General features: G+C 43.6%; 1 protein-coding gene across 6 annotated transcripts in view; it reads right to left on the reverse strand.

The window, feature by feature from the left end:
* c12h19orf47 (chromosome 12 C19orf47 homolog) overlaps positions 1-17,200 on the reverse strand; it is a 94,874-nt gene that overhangs the window by 12,067 nt on the left and 65,607 nt on the right. For 3 of the 6 annotated variants that reach the window (XM_063063536.1, XM_063063531.1, XM_063063532.1), the window contains 3 exons: positions 15,700-15,828; positions 10,014-10,160; positions 3,631-3,701 (listed from right to left, as the gene is read on the reverse strand). In XM_063063536.1, the coding sequence (XP_062919606.1) occupies positions 3,631-3,701; positions 10,014-10,160; positions 15,700-15,828 (347 nt within the window). The remainder of the gene's footprint in view (positions 1-3,630; positions 3,702-10,013; positions 10,161-15,699; positions 15,829-17,200) is intronic. The other 3 variants (XM_063063533.1, XM_063063534.1, XM_063063535.1) reach the window with 3 other exon arrangements.

The raw sequence follows: 17,200 nt of genomic DNA on the forward strand, positions 1-17,200 counted from the left end.
CCTGATGGTAACAGTGAGAAAAGGGCATGTCCTGGGTGCTGGAGGTCCTTAATAATGGACGCTGCCTTTCTGAGACACTGCTCCCTAAAGATGTCCTGGGTACTTTGTAGGCGAGTACCCAAGATGGAACTGACTAGATTTACAACCTTCTGCAGCTTCTTTCGGTCCTGTGCAGTAGCCCCTCCATACCAGACAGTGATGCAGCCTGTCAGAATGCTCTCCACGGTACGACTATAGAGGTGTTTGAGTGTATTTGTTGACATGCCAAATCTCTTCAAACTCCTAATAAAGTATAGCAGCTGTCTTGCCTTCTTTATGACTACATCAATGTGTTGGGACCAGGTTAGATCAGAGATCTTGACACCCAGGAACTTGAAACTGCTCACTCTCTCCACTTCTGATCCTTCTATGAGGATTGGTGTGTGTTCCTTTGTCTTACGCTTCCTGAAGTCCACAATCAGCTCTTCTGTCTTACTGACATTGAGTGCCAGGTTGTTGCTGCAGCATCACTCCACTAGTTGGCATATCTCACTCCTGTACGCCCTCTCGTCACCATCTGAGAATCTGCCAACAATAGTTGTATCGTCAGCAAATTTGTAGATGGTATTTGAGCTATGCCTAGCCACACAGTCATGTGTATACAGAGAGTAGAGCAGTGGGCTAAGCACAACCCCTGAGGTGAGCCAGTGTTGATCGTCAGTGAAGAGGATACGTTATCACCAATCTGCACAGACTGTGGTCTTCCGGTTAGGAAGTCGAAGATCCAATTACAGAGGGAGGTACAGAGGCCCAGGTTCTGCAACTTCTCAATCAGGATTGTGGGAATGATGGTATTAAATACTGAGCTATAGTCGATGAACAGCATCCTAACGTAGGTGTTTGTGTTGTCTAGGTGGTCTAAAGCCGTGTGAAGAGCCATGGAGATTGCGTCTGCCATTGATCTATTGTGACGATAGGCAAGTTGCAATGGGTCCAGGTCCTTGCTGAGGCAGGAGTTCGGTCTAGTCATGACCAACCTCTCAAAGCATTTCATCACTGTCGATGTCAGTGCTACCGGGCGATAGTCATTAAGGCAGCTCACAATATTCTCCTTTGGCACTGGTATAATTGTTGCCTTTTTGAAGCAAGTGGGAACTTCTGCCCATAGCAGTGAGAGGTTGAAAATGTCCTCATTGTGCTCATTCTGCTCACAGGTTAGTGTGGAAATATATCTGTAACCCTGAAGTGTTTATGAATTTATAACTTTTGTAAAGCGTAATGTGACAAAATGGAACGTGTGTGATTCCAGAATGCTTTGCTGGGTTGTTGACATGTTTGAATAGGAAGCTTACAGGGTTGGATGTGTGTTTGACGGCAAGGAATATTTTGAAAGTAGAGAGAAACAGGACGCAGATGTTGGGGGGGTGGGTGGGGGGGGGGAGAAGCCTCAAAACAAACCGGCTCATCAAGACGGTTATGAGATAAGACAGGAATGCAATTAAGGGACGGAATGAACTCAAAGATACGAAGCTGATGATTTAGTGGACTCTGTAGATGTACAAAAATGATCTGTTTGGAGCTGTAAGGTTGAAGCTACCTACCAACAATTTAATGTACGGAAGTAGACTTTCCCTTGTAAGTAATAAACGCGCTTATAATTTGAACAGCTCTGAGTTTGTTGTAGCCTGTTACTGTATATTAAAAGACCTAGCTGAACCGTACGCAACATTAGAAACTCTTCGATAGGCAAACATCTGAGAAAATGAAACAGGGGTGAGAGAAAAGTGGAGAGCTATGTAGGAGGAAATGGTTAGGATTGAATTAGAGTCGGTTTAAAGGTCAGCGTAACATTATGGGCTGAGGAGCCTGCACTGTGCTGTAACACTCTACGTCTCTATCTGTTCTTCCTTACCTGTGCCAACAAGTTAGGGAATCTCTCAAGGCAAGCGGTTCATCAATTAAGCAACTTGGTGATGAGAAGGCGTACAGGAGCGAGATGCTTCAGCTTGCTGAGTGCTGTCGCAACAATAACCTTGCACTCAATGTCAGTAAGACCAAAGATTGAGGACTTCAGAAAGGGTAAGACGAGGGAGCACACACCAGTCCTCTTCGAGGGACCCGAAGTGGAAAGAGTGAGCAATTTCAAGTTCCTGGGTGTCAGCATCTTTGAGGATCTATCCTGGGCTCAACACATCGACGCAGTTACAAAGAAGGCACGGCAGCAGTGATAGTTCATTAGGAGTTTGAGGAGATTAGCCGTGTCACCAAGAACACTCGCAAGTTTTTACAGTTGTACCATGGAGAGCATTCTAACTGCAAGCATCACCGTCTGGTATGGCAGAGGAAAAGTGGGGGGGGGGTTACTGTACAGGATTGAAATAAGCCGCAGGAAGTTGTAAACTTAGTCATCTCCATCATGGGCACTAGTTTCCCCCAGCATCGAGGACATCTTCAAGGTGCAATGCCTGAAAAAGGCAGGATCCATCTTCTCATTGCTACCATCAGGAAGGAGGTACAGAAGCCTGAAGACACACACTCAATGATTCAGGAACAGCTTCTTCATCTCTGCCATCTGATTTCTGAATGAACACTACCTCACTAATTTTTTTGTACTATTTATTTAACTTGAAAAAATATATATATACTTATTACTGTAATTTAGATTTTATTATGTACTGCAAGGTATTGCTGTCACCTAACATCAAATTCACAACATATGCTTGTGATAATAAACCTGATTCGGATTCTGCTGGATATTTAGAATATCCACCAAGATATTATGTCACAAGATGGTGGCACGCACGGTCACAATGGCCACACCGGCTCCAAGCAACAGTGAAATTTCTTATCCTGTTTACCTGTACTCTGTGCTACACGCATTTTTGAATTATATTTTATCTTATTTATGACAGACTTTTTTGTGTTGTGTGTGATAAAGGTTTTGTGGTCACTGTGATCCAGAGGTACACTCTTTTGTTTGGCTGTATACATTTACAGTCAGATGACAATAAACTTGAACTTAAATAGTGCATTGACGAGTTTGGCTGAAGGCCCTGTCTCTTTCCTGTAAAACACTTATGACTTAATTCCTACTGTCTTAGAGGCAGCCATAGCAGGATTAGTTTTCTATATAGTCATAGACCACTACTGCAAGGATAAAGGTCCACCGGCCCATCTAATCTGTGTTGAACTACTACTTTGCCAGTCCCATCGACCTGCACCTGGACCATAGCTCTCCATACCCTTCATACCCATGTACCTATCCAAACTATTCTTCAAATGTTGCAATCGAGTCCACATCCACCATTTCCACTGGCACCTCGTTCCACACTCTCACCACTCTGAACATGGAGATCCCTGCTCCAGGTCCTATTAAATATGTCACCTTTCACCGTTAATCCCTGATCCCTGGTTCTAGTCTCACCCAACTCAGTGGAAAAAGCCTAGCCTACTTGCAATTACCTCATCTATTCCCCTCAGAATTTTGTTTACCTCTATCATGTTTCTTATTCTCCTACACTTCAGGGAATAAAGTCCTAACATCTTGAGTACAGCATTCTATGTGATACAGTGCTGTTCCCAGCAGGTTGTCACTAAAACAGTATTAAGCAACCTGTTATTTCTTAAAGAGAAGACTTGCTTAGGTCTCACCTTACTCCCAGTAGTGGTGTCTGCTTTTGTTTCGGCACCAAGCCTATCAAAGACCGACGTCCTTGGCAAACCTGCAATCGAAACAGCAAAAGGCTCACACAAATAGTAGTTAGCACCACTTCAGTCATGTCAAATGTACTGAAGAAAGCAAATTACTCGTGAGATTAGGATTTTATTTATTCATATAAAGATAAGAGCGCAGAACAGGGCCTCCCGGCTCAACGAGCTGCTTCACCCAGCAATGCCTGATTTAATCCTAGCCTAGTCAAAGGACAATTTACTATGAGCAATTAACCAGTACATCTTTTGTATGTGGGAGAAAACCAGAACACCCGGAGGAAACCCACACACTAAGGGGACGTACAAACTTCTTACTGACGGTGTCGGAATTGAACGCAGAACTCTGATGCCCTGAGATGTAACAGCTACACCACCATGGCAATCAATGTTAACAGTATTTTGAAGCCTCGTAGTGTCTAATATTTGGATACGCAAGTACAGGTGGCTTCATTTTCCGAACGTTCGCTTTACGACACCTCGCTGTTATGAAAGACCTACATTAGTTACCTGTTTTCGCTAACAGAAGGTGTTTTCACTGTTATGAAAAAAGGCAGCGCACGCCCAAACAGCCAAGCTCCTCCCCCAGAACTGCATTCTAGCCGCCACTGCTTAAACACGTGCTTTATCTCCATTTATTTTGTGCATCCATTAGCAAGATGAGTTCTAAGGTATCGGAAAAGCCTAAAAGAGCTCGTAAGAGTGTTCACTTAGCATAACACTAGACATAATTAAACGTTTCGATTGTGGTGAACGAAGTAAGGACATTGTCCACGCGTTGAACTTGCCTGTGTCCACCATTCGCACTATTTATACTCAGAGAGAAAGAATTTTGAAAGCTGCCGATGTTACTGTTGGTTCTGCTCGTAGCAAAGTGGTCTCTCTTAGTCGGCATCCAATAATGGATAAAATGGAAAGTCTATTGCTTGAGTGGATTGATGGGTGTACAAAGCGTGGTGTTCCGTTAAGTTTTCTTATACTTAAGGAGAAATCAGTCAGTCTTTTTAATAAGCTAAAACAGAAAGCAGTGGACGATGGTGATGAAAGTGTTGCGAAAGTGGAATTTAAAGCTAGTCATGGGTGGTTTGATTGGTTTCTGAAGCGAGGACAGCTTCACAGTTTAACATTTACTGGAGAGAGTGCTTCAGCTGATACGGAAGCTGCCAAAAAGTTCCCAGCAGAACTGAAGAAAATAATTACAGAAGGTGGTTATTCATATAAGCAAGTGTTTAACTGTGATGAAACTGCTATTTATTGGAAAAAATTGCCGAGCAAGACATTTATTTCCATCGAAGAAAAGCAGGCTAAGGGACACAAGGCATCGAAGGACAGGTTTACCCTAATGCCTATTATTAACGCCACTAAGCCTCTACTAGTGTACCATTCAGAAAATCCAAGGGCACTTAAAGGCGTTGATAAGAAAACCCTTCCCGTTGTGTTCCGTTCACACCCAAGTGCTTTTTTCTGAGTACATGAGCAGATACGTTAGTCCTTTTGTTGAAAAATACTGTAGAGAAAATAACCTCGATAATAGGTGTCTTGTGATTGGCGCTAATTGTGCTGCTCACCCGCCTGGCATTACCGAGTATGGCGGTAACATTCGCGTTGCGTTCTTACCGCCGAATACGACATCGTTGATGCAACCATGTGACCAAAGCCTAATAGCCACAGTTAAGGCTCACTATACGCAAAATGTGATGCACTTTATTGTAAGTACCATTGACAGAGAGGGCAACTCCGAAGCATCTTTGTGAGAGCTCTGGAAAGAATACAATATAAAATTGGCAATCGCCAACATTAGAGATGCTCTCGATGGGCTAACAGTTTCGATGAGAAATGGTGTTTGGAGGAAACCGTGTCTTCCCGATTCCGGTAAGTGAAACTACACTATACATACATTATTTCTACTTTATATAGGCTGTGTATTTTTAATGTGTTATTTGGTATGATTTGGCAGCTTCATAGCTTAAAGGTTACTGGAAAGAGTGTTTCTGCCGAGAGTGCTTCCACCGAGAGTGCTGCAATTTGTAGAACAGTATTGCTACTTTATATAGGCTGTGTTTTTATCATATCATTCCTGCTTTTACTATATGTTAGTGTTATTTTAGGTTTTGTGTTATTTGGCATGATTTTGTAGGTTTTTTTGGGGGTCTGGGAACGCTCAAGAAATTTTCCCGTATTAATAAATGGTAATTGCTTATTCACTTTACAATATTCCGGCTTATGAACCGTTTCATAGGAACGCTCTACCTTCGGATAGCGGGGGAAACCTGTACACTGGTTAAATTCCGTCATCAAGGTCTCCCACCATCCAGGCCATGCTCTCTTCTCGCTGCTGCCATTGGGCAAAAGGTAGGTCCCTACACCCAGCAGGCTCCTGAACCAGCATGAATAACTTCACTCACCCTAACTATGATCCAACTCCACAACCTACAGACTCACTTTCAAGGACTCTACAACTGATGTTCTCAGTATTATTTATAACTTGTTTATTTATTTACTAATATTTTTGTATTGCAGTTAGTTTTCTTTTGCACATTGGTTGATTGTCAGTCTTTGTGTGCAGTTCTTCACTGATTCTATTGTATTGCTTTGTATCTACTGTGAATGCCCACAAGCAAATGAATCTCAGGGTAGAATATGGTGACATACATGTAATCACAGAAAAGGACAGCATAGAAACAGGCCATGGGGCCCTTCTAGTCCATGCTGAACTATTTAAACCACCTACTCCCAACAACCTGCACCGTGACCCTAGCCCTACCATCCATGTGCCTATCCAAACTTCACCTAAACATTGAAATCGAGTTAGCATGCACCACTTGTTCCACACTCTCACAACACTGGAACTTTGAGCTGCCAATCCTGCAACCAAGCCCCACTGATGGCTCCAATAGCATAATTCCAAATACCTACAGTTGAAGTCAGACGTTTACATACACCTTAGCCAAATACATTTAAACTCAGATTCTCACAATTCCTGACATTTAATCCTAGAAAACATTCCCTGTCTTAGGTCAGTTAGGATCATTACTTTATTTTAAGAATGTGAACTGTCAGAATAATAATAGAGAGAATGATTTATTTCAGCTTTTATTTCTTTCATCACTTTCCCAGTGGGTCAGAAGTTTACATACACTATGTGAGTATTTGGTAGCATTGCCTTTAAGTTGTTTAACTTAGTTCAAACGTTTTGGGTAGCTTTCCACAAGCTTCTCACAGTAAGTTGCTGGAATTTAGTTCCATTCCTCCAGACAGAACTGGTGTAACTGAGTCAGGTTTGTAGGCCTCCTTGCTTGCACACACTTTTTCAGTTCTGCCCACAAATTTTCTATCAGATTGAGGTCAGAAAATGATGTCAAGTCTGGTTCATCCTTGGGAGCAATTTCCAAACACCTGAAGGTACCACATTCATCTGTATAACTAATAGTACGCAAGTATAAACACCATGGGACCATGAAGCCGTCATACCGCTCAGGAAGGAGACGCATTCTCTCTCCTAGAGATGAACATACTTTGGCGTGAAAAGTGCAAATCAATCCCAGAGCAACAGCAAAGGACCTTGCGAAGATGCTGGAGGAAACAGGTAGACAAGTATCTATATCCACAGTAAAACGAGTTCTATATCGACATAACCTGAAAGGCTGATCAGCAAGGAAGAAGCCACTGCTCCAGAACCACCATAAAAAAGCCAAACTGCAGTTTGCAAGTGCACATGGGGACAAAGATCTTACTTTTTGGAGAAATGTCCTCTGGTCTGTTGAAACAAAAATTGAACTGTTTGGCCATAATGACCATCGTTATGTTTGGAGGAAAAGGGTGAGACTTGCAAGCCGAAGAACACCATCCCAACCGTGAAGCATGGGGGTGGCAGCATCATGTTGTGGGGGTGCTTTGCTGCAGGAGGGACTGATGCACTTCACAAAAGAGATGGCATCATGAGGAAGGAAAATTATGTGGATATATTGAAGCAACATCTCAAGACATCAGTCAGGAAGTTAAAGCTCAGTCGCAAATGGGTCTTCCAAATGGACAATATCCCCAAGCATACCTCCAAACTAGTGGCAAAATTGCTTAAGGGCAACAAAGTCAAAGTATTGGAGTGGCCATCACACAGCCCTGACCTCAATCCGATAGAAAATTTGTGAGCAGAACTGGAAAAATCATGTGCGAACAAGGAGGCTTACAAACCTGACTCAGTTACACCAGTTCTGTCTGGAGGAATGGAACTAAATTCCAGCAACTTACTGTGAGAAGCTTGTGGAAGACTACCCAAAACGTTTGACCCAAGTTTAACAATTTAAAGGCAACACTACCAAATACTCACAAAGTGTATGTAAACTTCTGACCCACTGGGAAAGTGATGAAAGAAATAAAAGCTGAGATAAATCATTCTCTCTACTATTATTCTGACATTTCACATTCTTAAAATAAAGTAGTGATCCTAACTGACCTAAGACAGGGAATGCTTTCTAGGATTAAATGCCAGGAATTGTGAAAAACTGAGCTTAAATGTATTTGGCTAAGGTGTATGTAAACGTCGTACTTCAACTGTACACGTTGGTTCCTTAAGGCTGTTACAAACTGGGAGGGGTTGCTAATGGGGATAAGGTCTCAGTACGCATTAAGTGCTCCCAATGGTGTCCTTGGCAGGTTAAGGAGCAAATAACCTTGGCTACTAAGCCCTGGCAGGACCATTTCTACTGACAGAAGAAGGGGCGAAGGCAGGTTACTGGCACCTTAAAACCAGTTGCTTTGGGCAGATGGGGCTTCTCAGCCGTGGTTATCAGCTCATCCAGGAGAAGGAAACTCTGAGCTCAAACTTCTGCTGCCTTGCGGCTACACCCACTCACAGAGAAGGCTTTGGGAGTAAACCCCCAGGGAAAAAAATCGGAGTTGGAATGTGTAAGACAATCCTACACTGTGCTTAGCTGACTGGCAAGTCCTGCGACGCTGCAGGTAACAGACTCTATCATCCTCTGCCATTCCTTTGGGTTCATCAGATGTGTGGCGAGGGGGAAACTTGCTACATGAACAACAGTTGCTCTCCATATTGTACAGCCCAGGCTTGTGTATGTCGATAGCTAGGATGCAACATCCAGGGTGAACCCTGACCAACAGAGGCCTCATATCATATATCATACCTATATGTCGCCATCTACTACGTTGAGATTCATTTTTGTGCAGGCATTTGCAGGCAAATAAAGAAATACTATAGAATTTATTTTAAAAAATCTGCAAGTAACAAGACTGACAAACAACCAATATGCAAACGAAGGCAAATCATAAAAGAAAGTAAATAAATATACTGAGTTGTAGAGTCTTTGAAAGTGAGTCTGTTGGTTGTGGATCAGTTGAGAGTTGATGTGAATGAAGTTACCCACACCGGTTTAGGAGCCTGATGGTTGAGAGGTGTGGGACCCAAGGCTCCTATACCTCCTGCCCGATGGTAGTAGAGAGAAGAGAGCATGCCCTGGATAGTGGGGGGTCCCTGATGACGGATGCACATCGCAGGGTGTCTTCACAGGAAAGTAGCACTCATCAAGGACCTGCACCACCCAGGCCACGCTCTCTCATCGCTACTGCCATCAGAAAGGAGGTACAGGAGCCACAGGACCCAAACCGCCAAGTTCAAAGACAGCTCTTATTCCTCAACCATCAGGGTCTTGAACCAAAGGGGATAACTTCACTCGCCCCATCACTGAACTGTTCCCACACACTATGGACTCACTTTCAAGGACTCTTCATATCATATTCTGATATTTATTGCTCACTTATTTATTACTGAACAGCTCGCTCTCCATATTGTACTACGCAGGCAGCCAGGACGCAACATCCAGTCGACCGTGACCAATGGGGGCCTTACATTTATTTATTATTATTATAAATTATTATTTATTTTAAATTATAAATTATTATTTTTCCCCTCTTTCTTTTTGTTTGTGTTTTTTTTTGCACATTGGTTGTTTGTCCGTCCTGTTGGGTGTGGTATTTCATTGATTCTATCGTGTCTCTTTGTATTTACTGTGATTGCCCGCAAGAAAATGAATCTCAAGGTAGTTATTGGTGACATGCATGTATTTTGATAATAAATTTACTTTGAACTTTGAAAAAGGGAAGAGTATTAAGTGCTGAGCTTGTTAGTGGTATCCATGTCTAGTGACTGAATAAAGGAATAAGCTTTAAATACCGGAACATGCTGTAATCACGGGGAACAGAAAATGACGACCCATTTATTGGTGCTAACATTTCCACAACCTGCACTATACCTTGCTGTGTTAGCATGCAGAGGTCACCCAACAGTAAGCATGGTGTGATCACATTACCTTTCGTGGCTTGTTGTTCCAGGATTTTCTTAGTTTTTGCTGTTGTCCCTTTTGGCATATTGATTATGTATTTACCTTCCATTTCCGCAGTCACTCGCCGTCGCTTTACGGAATTGTCCGGGCCGGGGTCAGCTGGTCTGGAAAGAACTGGACCAAAACACCAAAGGTGAGTGTTATGTGCAAAAATGACAGCCAGTCAGAATCAGATTAGTATCACTGGCATATGTGATGAAATTTGTTGTATTGCGGCAGCAGTACATTGCAATACATAATAAAAAAGCTATAAATTACAATATGAAATACATAGTATAAAAACAGAGCAAAAATAAAAGTATTGAGGCAGTGTACATGGATTCTGAGTCCACCCGAAACCTGAAGGCAGAGACGAAGCTGTTACTGAATCATTGAGTGTGTGCCTTCAGGCTCCTGTACCTCCTCCCTGATGGTAGCGATGAGAAGTGGGCATGAGCTGGGTGATGGGGCGGTTTAGTGAAGGATACCAACCTTCTGAGGCATCGCCTTTTGAAGATGTCCTCGATGCTGGGAAAGCTAGTGCCCATTATGGAGCTGGTTCAGTTTACAACCCTCTATAGCCTTTTCCAATCCTGTGCATTGGCCTTTCCATACCAGATGATGATGCAACTAGTTATAATGCTCCTCACCGTACATCTGTAGAAATCCTCTGTTTCAAAGATGTACAATTAGGGTTTGTAAGTTGTGGCCATGCTACAGTGCCTATGAAAAGTATTCACCCCCCCCCCCAGGAAGTTTTTACGTTTTATAGTTTTACAACATTGAATCACAGTAGATTTAATTTGCGTAATTCTGATCAACGGAAAAAGATTCTTCTGTGTCAAAGTGAAAGCAGGTTTCTACAAAGTGATCTAAATTAATTACATATACAAAACAAAATAATTGATTGCATAAGTATTCACCCCCTTCAAGTCAGTATTTAGTAGATGCACCTTTGGTAGCAATTACAGCCTTGAGTCTGTGTGGATAGGTCTCTATCAACTTTGTACATCTGGACCCTGCAATTTTTCCCCATTCTTCTGTTACTTTTAATCCTTTCATCTAAATCATTAATGTATATTGTAAATAGCTGCGGTCCCAGCACCGAGCCTTGCGGTACCCCACTAATCACTGCCTGCCATTCTGAAAAGGACCCGTTAATCCCTACTCTTTGTCTCCTGTCTGCCAACTAATTGTCTATTAAAACTGCTCAAGCTTTGTCAGATTGCATGGGGATCGTGAGTGAATAGCTCACAAAATCTCTTGGATTGGATTGAGGTCTGGACTCTACTTGGTCACTCCAGGACATTAACTTTGGTGTTTTTTAAGTCAATCCTGTGTAGTTTTGGCTTTATGCTTGGAGTCACAGTCTTGTTGGAAAACAAATCTCTCAGGTCACAGTTCTCTTGCAGACTGCATCAGGTTTTCCTCCAGGATTTCCCTGTATTTTGCTGCATTCATTTTACCCTCTTACCTTCACAAGCCTTCCAGGGTCTGCAGCAGTGAAGCATCCCCACAGCATGATTCAATCACCACCATGTTTCACAGTAGGAAAAGGGGAGGTGCAACGAGACCTGGGTGTCATTATACACCAGTCATTGAAAGTGGGCATGCAGGTACAGCAGGCGGTGAAAAAGGCGAACGGTATGCTGGCATTTATAGCGAGAGGATTCGAGTACAGGAGCAGGGAGGTACTACTGCAGTTGTACAAGGCCTTGGTGAGACCACACCTGGAGTATTGTGTGCAGTTTTGGTCCCCTAATCTGAGGAAAGACATCTTTGCCATAGAGGGAGTACAAAGAAGGTTCACCAGATTGATTCCTGGGATGGCAGGTCTTTCATATGAAGAAAGACTGGATGAACTGGGCTTGTACTCGTTGGAATTTAGAAGATTGAGGGGGGATCTGATTGAAACGTATAAGATCCTAAAGGGATTGGACAGGCTAGATGCGGGAAGATTGTTCCCGATGTTGGGGAGGTCTAGAACGAGGGGTCACAGTTTGAGGATAGAGGGGAAGCCTTTTAGGACCGAGGTTAGGAAAAACTTCTTCACACAGAGAGTGGTGAATCTGTGGAATTCTCTGCCACAGCAAACTGTTGAGGCCAGTTCATTAGCTATGTTTAAAAGGAAGTTAGATATGGCCCTTGTGGCTACAGGGGTCACGGGGTATGGAGGGAAGGCTGGGTTCTGAGTTGGATGATCAGCCATGATCATAATAAATGGCGGTGCAGGCTCGAAGGGCCGAATGGCCTACTCCTGCACCTATTTTCTATGTTTCTATGTTTCTATGAATGGTGTGTTTTTGATGATGTGTGGTGTTTGGCTTACACCAAACATAGCATTTAGTCTGATGGCCAAAAAGCTCAATTTTGGTTTCATCAGACATTAGAATCTTTTCCCAGCTGACTTCAGTCTCCCACGTGCCTTCTGACAAACTCTAGCCAAGATTTCATGAGAGATTTTTTCAACAGTGGCTTTCTCTTTGCCACTCCTCCATAAAGCTGTGACTGGTGAAGCACCTGGACAACAGTTGTTGTTTGCACAGTCTCTCCCATCTCAGCCACTGAAGCTTGTGACTCCTCCAGAGATGACTCAAATCTCTTGGCCTCCCTCACTAGTCCCCTTCTTGCACTCAGTTTTTGAGGATGGCCTGCTCTAGGCAGATTTACAGCTGTGCCATATTCTTTCCATTTCTTGATGATTGACTTAACTGTACTCCAAGGGATACTCAGTGACTTGGAAATTTTCTTGTATTCATCTCTTGACTTGTGCTTTTCACGGAGCTGCTTGCACTGTTCTTTTGTCTTCATGGTGTAGTTATTGTCAGGATACTGACTCAACAGCAGCTGGACCTTCCAGATACAGGTGTATTTTTACAATTAATTGAAACACCTTGACTGTACACAGGTGTCCAAAAACAGATCTCCACTTAACTAATTATGTGACTTCTTATACAGGCTGCACCTGTAATGACACATATTAAGGGGGGGGGGGGAACTTATGCAATCAATTATTTTGTGTTTTATATTTGTAATTAATATAGATCACTTAGTAGAAATCTGTTTTCATTTTGACATGAAAGAGTCTTTTTCTGTTGATCGGTGTCAAAAAAGCCAAATTAAATCCACTGTGATTCAATGTTGTAAAACAATAAAACATGAAACTTCCAAGGGGGTGGATACTTTTTATAGGCACTGTATACTGGAGACACTTGCGGGCTGATCCCAGCACATCCTTAGGCTTTGTTGGTTTTTGACACAAACAGCACATTTCACAGTATTTTTTGATGCCTGTCCAGGGAGGGGTAGCACCTCTAGGGAAGGGGTTTGTTGTGCCCATTCCTGGCAGATCACTCACTTTTGGTCCCCTCTGGACACTCAGCTCCCACCTGAAGCTCCAAGTAGCTGTTTGCACGCAACAGTGTCCTAGCATATGAAGTCAGCTCAAGCAGACTGGGCAGGTGAGATATACAGTGTGTTGAACAGCCAGGAAGTGAGTTCCGCAATGCTCTGTGGAGAGTGAAGGGCACGACAAGGCATAGAAGGAGACATCCACTGCAACCAAGGAAGTTCCCTGTTTGTAACGAATGGATACAGACATCCTAGGTCACCAAGGTCACGCTCTCTTCTTGCTGCTACCATCAGGAAGGTTGTGCAGCAACCTCAAGACTCACACCACCAGGTTCAGGAGCAGTTATTACTCCTCAGCCATCAAGCTATGAACCAAAGGGGATACCTTCATTTGCCCCATCATTGAAATGTTCCCACAACCTATGGAATCACTTTCAAGGACTCTTCATCTCATGTTAGAGATATTTACTGCTTATTTATTTATTATTATTTCTGTTTGTATTTTCACAGTTTGTTGTCTTTTGCACAGTGGTTGAATGCCCAAGTTGGTGCGGTCTTTCATCGATTCTATTATGGATTTGTTGAGTATTGCCACAAGAAAATGAATCTCAGGGTGCACACGGTGACATGCATGCACTCTGATAATAAACTTACTTTGAAATTTGAAGAGTGGAACTGCCCCAGTGCAATGGCTTTTCCACTTTAAAAACTCTCCCACACAGGTTTCCTGCCATTGCTGGACACCGTGGACAGCCAGCACATGTGACATTCTACAGAAAGTGAATCTAAACAACTGGCTCTGCAATAGCAAAACTACAAATGTCTACCCTTAAAAGCTGCTGCCTGGTCTGCTGCGTTCACCAGCAACTTTTATGTGTGTTGCTTGAATTTCCAGCATCTGCAGAATTCCTGTTGTTAACATCTACCCTTTTCTGGTTATTTTTAGTACTGTGTTTCAGTGGTTTGGAAAAGGGAACTTCAGTGAAGGATGGCTCTACACGCAGCCCAGTGGGCTAGCAGTGCGGCACTGAACTGAATACCAAGCAACACACACAAAATGCTAGGGGAACTCAGCAGGTCAGGCAGCATCAATGGAAAAGAATAAACAGTCAATGTTTACAGTCGTGACCCTTCTTCAGGACTGGAAAGGAAGGGGGAAGGACACCAGAATAAAAAGGTTGGATTAGAATTGATTTATTATTGTCACATGCATAGAGAGTGAAAAGCTGGTCTTGCATACAGTACATACAGATTCCAGGGTTGAACGGCTTGTCATATGAAGACAGTTTGATGGCTCTGTGCCTGTATTCACTAGAATTCAGAAGAATGTGGGGTGATCGCATTGAAACCTATTGAATGTTGAAAGGTCTCGATAGAGTGGGCGTGGAGAGGATGTTTCCTATGGTGGGGTAATTTAAGACCATAGGACACAGTCTCAGTATAGAGGGATGTCCTTTTAGAACTGAGATGAGGAGGAATTTCTTTAGCTGGAGTGATGAATCTGTGGAATTTAGTGCCGGGGCAGCTGTGGAGGGCATGTCACTGGGTATACTTAAGGCAGAGGCTGATAGATTCCTGATTAGTCAGGGCCTAGAGGGATACGGGGAGAAGGCCGGAGATTGGGGCTCAGAGGGGAAGTGGATTAGTCATGATGAAACGGCAGAGCAGACTCAATGGGTCAAATGTCCTAACTTTTGCAGTTTGTACGATGTTTCTTTTGTCCCCCGCTCTGGGTGTTTGATGTTTTCTTGAACAGATTCCATGGTGTTTCTTTGTTGTGTGGGTGCCTGCGGGAGGACGGATTTCAGGGTTGTATTCTGTATACATGCTGTGATAATAAATGTACTTTGAATTGAATTGACCATTCAGTGGGTTGGTTATTCAGTCACATGTAAGATGTAAAAGAGGCTGTTCCACTTTCCTGCAGAGAGAAAGCAGAAGACTGCAGCAGACAGGATCTGCAGGAGAAAATGTCTAACGCATAGCGGTGCAGTGGAAGCGTGCTGGACCCAGAACCCAGAGGTTGATGGATCGAAACCATCCTCTGCTATTCCTCAGCAGTCAGCACAAGCGACCCAGGTTCAATTCCTGCCTCTGTCAGTAAGGAGTTTGTAATTCCTCTCCACAACCAAGAGAGCTTCCTCTTCCCCCAAAGACGCACGGGTTGAGGGCACGCTATGCTGATGCTGGAAGTGTGGTGACACTTGTGGCCTGTCCCCAGCACTATCCTCACTGATTTGATTTGACACAAATGTTTTGAATACAAGCGACAAATAAAGCCAAAAATCTTTAAATTCGACAAGATCCCATTCCCCTTTCCTACCTGCTTTCTTTGTGGCAAGCTTGTTGGCCACAGTGACAGATATTTTGGAAGTGGTCGTTTCAGGCCTCCGAACCGGAGTAGAAGGTGGGGATTCTCTGCTCAAGCTGTTGGTAATCATCCGAGAGGCAGCTGAATGGGGAAAAGCATAAACAGGGTGAACGCAGAGAGCACAGTCTTCCACCAGATGTTAACTAAGAAATAGGAACAGATTCATCCCTTTATGTAGAAATGCCTGGGACCAAGAGCAATGGTGACCCAGGATTTGATTGATTTAAGCTCCGGGCTGAATTGGAAAGGTCAGGTACGGGGCTAACCAAGGTGGTGGGAGCATATCGAAGCAACAGGGTCCGGGTCTGGGTCCAACAGTGAAGAACAACCTGAGGCCTGGATGATTTAGGTGCTGGGCCAGGTTGAAACGGGCAGGGTGTTAGGGCTGGAGGTGAAGTACGGGCCAGTTCAGCTCACTGCTCCATGAGGTTTGCTCGTCTCTGCACTGAACTAGGCTGTGGGCTGCAACCCAAGGGCTCCGGAATCGGCTGCAGTGATGACTGGCTTCATGGCTGTGGACTCACTTTCACGAACTTCAGTAGTTTGCATGCTTTTATTGTTTTTTTTCTGCACACTGGGTGTTTGTCAGTCTTCCTTTTTTTTTAAGTGGGTTCTACTGGGTTTCTTTGTTTTGTGGCTGCCTGTAAGGAGACAAATCTCAAGGTTGTATATAGTATACATACTTGGATTGTAAATATACTTTGAACTTTGAAATAGAACCCATTATTTCAGATAAAGTACGACTGATTATATTGGAATTAAATTCATGAGGTATAGACCCAGTCCTGTTACCTGCTGATTTATTATCCACGGATCTGGATACTGAGGGGACCTCCAGCTGGTTCTGAAGGCACCAAGAAACTGGACTATGTACCTGGGGCTGGAGTTTGGGCCATTGCTGAGGTTTAGAGAATTTATATGTTTCAACACACACGATATGCTGGAAGAACTCATCAGGTCCGGCAGCATCTATGGAGGGGAATAAACAGTTGACATTTTTGGCCAAGTCCCTTCAGCAGGACTGGAGAGGGAGGGGGAAGAAGCCAAGTTTTGGGGGGGGGGGCGGGTGGTGGTAGGGTGTTAGTTATGGAAAGAGTACAAGCTAGCAGGTGATAAGTGAACCCAAGGGAGGAGGAAGGTGGTATAAAAGTGGAGGGGGAGGGCAAGGAATTTGATAAGAAACCCTCATTTCCTTTCTTTCATGACCCACTGCCTTTTATTATCAGATTTCTTTTCCTTCAACACTTTACCTCCTCAGCTTATCCCTTCCCAGCTTCTCACATCATCTGTCTCCCCTATCCACCCACCTTCCCCTCTATCTGGTCACACCTATCTCCTGCCAGCACGGACTCCTTCCCCTCCCCCACTTCTTATTATGGCCTCTGCCCTGCTTCCTCCCCAGTCCTGATGAAGGGTTTCAGTCCGAAACATTGGCTGTTCATTCCTCTCCATA

The sequence above is a fragment of the Mobula hypostoma genome, chromosome 12 (assembly GCF_963921235.1).
Source record: "Mobula hypostoma chromosome 12, sMobHyp1.1, whole genome shotgun sequence".
Taxonomy (NCBI): Eukaryota; Metazoa; Chordata; class Chondrichthyes; order Myliobatiformes; family Myliobatidae; genus Mobula; species Mobula hypostoma.